Source organism: Charadrius vociferus, unplaced genomic scaffold (assembly GCF_000708025.1).
Source record: "Charadrius vociferus isolate BGI_N301 unplaced genomic scaffold, ASM70802v2 scaffold529, whole genome shotgun sequence".
Taxonomy (NCBI): Eukaryota; Metazoa; Chordata; class Aves; order Charadriiformes; family Charadriidae; genus Charadrius; species Charadrius vociferus.
Window position 1 is genome coordinate 840,197 of NW_009650172.1, and position 4,188 is coordinate 844,384.

The following is a 4,188-nucleotide window of genomic DNA, read 5'->3' on the forward strand; positions in this document are numbered from 1 at the left end:
AGAAAAGCGCCTTGTATTTGAGAGCGTCCTGTTGTTTTTCTCTGCTCGTAGTTCTTAAGGAGTTAGGACTCAGGGCAATTTTTGTAGGCAAGTAAATCTCATCAAAGATGATTGACACCATCATTGATTCCTTCTGTCAGCCCCAAAAGGTCCCAAATTTTTGGCTTGTTTGAAGTGACTTCCCTGTTTTGCAAAGCCTAGACTGAAGAAGCAGGAGAGGCAGTTTGTAACTCCATGACCAGGAGGTCTTCTCAGGACCTACCAGTCTGGCCAGGCTGGTTGAGGGTTTTTTCCCCGTTCAATTCAAATAAACAGAACCTCAGAAACTTGTGTGAAGTTGCATTTTCCCCTGACATTTCCTTGTGGAACTGGCATTCAACTGATCATAGGCTCTAACAGGAGGTGCACGGGAGGTGAAAGGCCATTTGGTGTGAGGAAGGATGGCGGGTAAGGGAGTCTCAGTTCTTGCAGATGCTCTGCTGTCTCCTCTGCTCTCACTCCTGCTCTGTCTGTGTTCCAGACCTCTTCCTCCTCCTGACGGAAAGTCTCAGGCCAGGCATGGGACTGTTGGAAGGAGCCAACAGCACCCTCACTGTGGAGAAGACAGCATTAGATGAGAAGCTACCACAGGGCTGGCACGCCAAGGACTTTGTCACTCCTAGCCAGGATCTCTCTGGGTCCCACAATGTTATGATGGACAGCACCAAGATCCTGGGTGTCCAAGTTGTCCTGATTGCCGCCTACTCCCTCATCATTCTGCTGGGGTTCATCGGCAACTCCTTGGTCATCTACATCATAGTGAAGTACAAGACCATGAGGACTGTCACCAACTTCTTCATAGCTAATCTGGCCCTGGCAGATCTGATGGTGGACACGCTCTGTCTGCCTTTCACCCTAGTGTACACGCTGCTGGACGAGTGGAAGTTTGGAGCTGTTCTTTGTCATCTGGTCCCTTATGCTCAAGCTCTGAGTGTCCATGTGTCCACTCTCACCCTAACTGTGATTGCCCTGGATAGGTACCGGTGTATTGTTTTCCACTTGGACAGCAGGATTTCCAAGAGGCTCAGCTTCACCATCATAGCTGTCATGTGGCTAGCAGCAGCTGTCTTAGCAGGTCCTCTGGCCATCTTCAGAGAGTACCGGTATGAGGAAATCCCATCCATCAACCTCAAAATGGCTGTCTGCTCAGAAAAATGGCCTTCTGGAAATAACAGAGATGCCACTATCTACAGCCTCTCCATGCTCCTCCTGCAGTATGTTTGTCCTCTTGCAATCATTTGTTATGCCTATACCAGGATCTGGTTCAAGCTGAAGAACCATGTCAGTCCCACTTCTAGGAATGAAAACCAGTGCCGGAGAAGGAAGACAACCAAAATGCTAGTAATGGTAGTTGTGGTATTCGCAGTGTGTTGGCTCCCCTTCCACATATTCCAGCTTGCCATTGATCTTGATCTGGTTCTTATCTTCCATGAGTACAAACTCCTGTACACTGTCTTCCATGTCGGAGCCATGTGCTCTACATTTGTCAACCCCCTGCTCTATGGATGGATGAACAAGAACTACCGGAACGGCTTCCTTATGTTCTTCCGTTGCCAGAACAAGCCAGAAAGCATCCACACTGAAGGCTCAGTTAGAGGGAGGTCGTATATCTTCAGGGCAAACACCCTAAATGGGAGCATCAAACAGACTCCTGGTAATGGACCACTGCCCACAGAGGTTTAGGGATGGGGCATCCACCTCCAGGACTGAGGCTGACTGAGCCCAGAGACATTCTTGGGTGAATGCTTTTTTGGTGGGACATTGTGTTGCCAAAACATTCTAGCTACCACAGCCACGTAGAAATACTCCCCTGTATCTCTCAAAACAATAAATCTGGTGTATTTCTGTCTGACCAAACAAATGATTTTTTCCTTTCTCTGCGTTCAAGTTACGCGTGCAGAAGCATGAAAAATCACACACAGAGGAGGCTTTCATTTAGCCAGCAAAATACACCCTTTTTGCTCCTTCCCTTTGCCAAAGTGGGTCGCTCAACCTTTTACCCCCTGACATATTACACATTTCAAATGCGGAACCTTTATTGTGTATGCTTGTTCATCTGTACGGCTCCTACCCAAAAGCCTTAATGATCCATCTTTAGCTAATGCCTCCAAGGGGCGAGAGACCTACTCTCTTCTGCAAACACAGGCTGGTTAGTGCCATCACTCCGCAGGCTGGGAAGGGAGCAGGCTGGTGCAGGTTGAAGCCAGGCAATACATGATCTCTTGCAAAGCATTTGCATGAATCTGCATTTGCAGCCCATGGGATGAGGTCTCATCCTCAAAAAGCCCAGGAGGTGGCAGCGACACTACTTACCAGAGTTTCCTTTCCAAGTGCCAAAGCAAGGCTCTGGGGACACCTCATTAGCCAGCGAGCCTGTGAGCCAGTGCCCTGGCTTTAGCAAGGAGGAGAGCAGGCAGAGAAGCAGATAGGAAACAAACGAGCTGGGACAGCTGATCAAGAGAACTGAAACCGAACCCAGGGGATTGGCAAAGGTGATTTCCTCCAGACTCTAAGATGTGGCTCCAGCCATGCAGTAACTTGATAGGTGCCAGCATGGCCGGAGAGGCAAAACTGAGAATGACTCTGTTCTCCAAGTCACTTAGAGAGTTTTAAAGCTTTACTCTTTCTGGGGTTGGAGGTAGTATGGGTCTGTACAGGGGTGCTTCAGTTCAGAAGACAGATGTAACGTGCTTGCACGGTTACCACAGATGTGGTGTCCTCTGGCAGAAGAAGACACGGAGACAAAGGAAGATGTATTCTTTCAAACCAAACTATATGTTCTCCTCCCTAAGGCTGTGTCAGCTGGGGAACATATTTTTAGCTCTGCCATCAAAGGAGGCTTGATTGCTAATGTGATCTCAGCAGCTCGTCATTGGTGTCGTCTCTGAAAGTCAGTGTTCATCAGATTGGAAAGTAACTCCCAGATGCAGGAAAGAGACTCAACAGACCTCCTCATTAAAAATAAAAAGAAAAGAAAAACTTTGATTTGTAGGTCTTCACTGGAGCAAGGACAAGAGGTAAGAGGACTTGCAGTACTGAGTACGCCAGTCTGGGTCAGACTGCTGCGCTGTCATATCTGAAGTCCTCAAGAGATGAATTGTCACAGGACTTATTTGAAAATCCGTCTCTCCTGCCTCCTCCCCAGCTTGACCTGCCTCTGGCCCTTGTTCTCCAGCTAAGCTTCTGTCTGCCACACTAGATTTTAATCTCCCTTTTTATTTCTTACTCTGATGCCCTCCTTCATTTTCCTAAGTAGATACAAGAAAGGGGTCTCTGGTTCCTTCCCGAAAGACATCACTGCCAGGCAGGGGCCACGGACCACACTCTACACGTAGGGGCGTGGGCATGCTGATGCCTAATAAACTCCCTAGCACCTGATTCTGCAGATCACAGCTCATTTTTCTTTTCAAGGAGCTTCAGGATCTATGAAGATCTTGTCAGGAATTCACTGATATTCCAGTAAAAATGTGGTCTGATTCCTGACAGGCCAACACATGATGGGAGAACCAAGACACAAGTAAAACTTCCCCATTTGAAATGCCGTGGTGTGATGGTGGGAGTTTGCTGGTTCATCCTGACGGAAGGAGGAGGATATTCTCCTCCACAGCACCGGTAAATTCTGTCCCTACCTAATGAACTGGTCATTTCTACAATCCATCTTCCCAAGGAACTCTCCCTGTGTTTCCATCAAACTCCAAGATACAAGGAAATATTTATGTATTTATGTTTCAAAAGCGGTTTAAATGAGTGGAAAGAATTCAACTATTACCAATAAACACTTCAGAAAGTGATTTAACACTCAATAATATATGTCAGAGTAAAGTAACACATTCAGCAATGCAAGCTTGGAAGCCAATCACGCTGCCAGCTGAGATGGATGAGGAGCTAAATTGCTCTTCTAGGGGCCTTGCCAAAGGTTTTATCCTGTGACACCACACACAGTATCTGACTGCAGAGCAAGGCAGATAATGACATTATGAATGACTGTTTAATTTTGAGCCCAGACTTTTAAACTAAATATGGATAAATAAATAAATAGACCCCAGATCTTCACAAATGAATACTGGCAATGGCATTTATAGGCCAGAGCGATTTTTATGCGGCAGCAAACTGAGAAGGAAAAACTATTTACTTGAAGTGTAACAGCAA

The 4,188-nt window shown here is 46.8% G+C and overlaps 1 protein-coding gene across 1 annotated transcript; it reads left to right on the forward strand.

Moving 5' to 3' along the window:
* The first annotated feature begins 558 nt into the window (after positions 1-558).
* On the forward strand, positions 559-1,722 carry LOC104293113 (neuropeptide Y receptor type 2-like). The gene has a single exon (XM_009892581.1). The coding sequence runs from the start codon at positions 559-561 to the stop codon at positions 1,720-1,722; it is 1,164 nt and encodes a 387-aa protein (XP_009890883.1).
* The last annotated feature ends 2,466 nt before the right edge of the window (positions 1,723-4,188 follow it).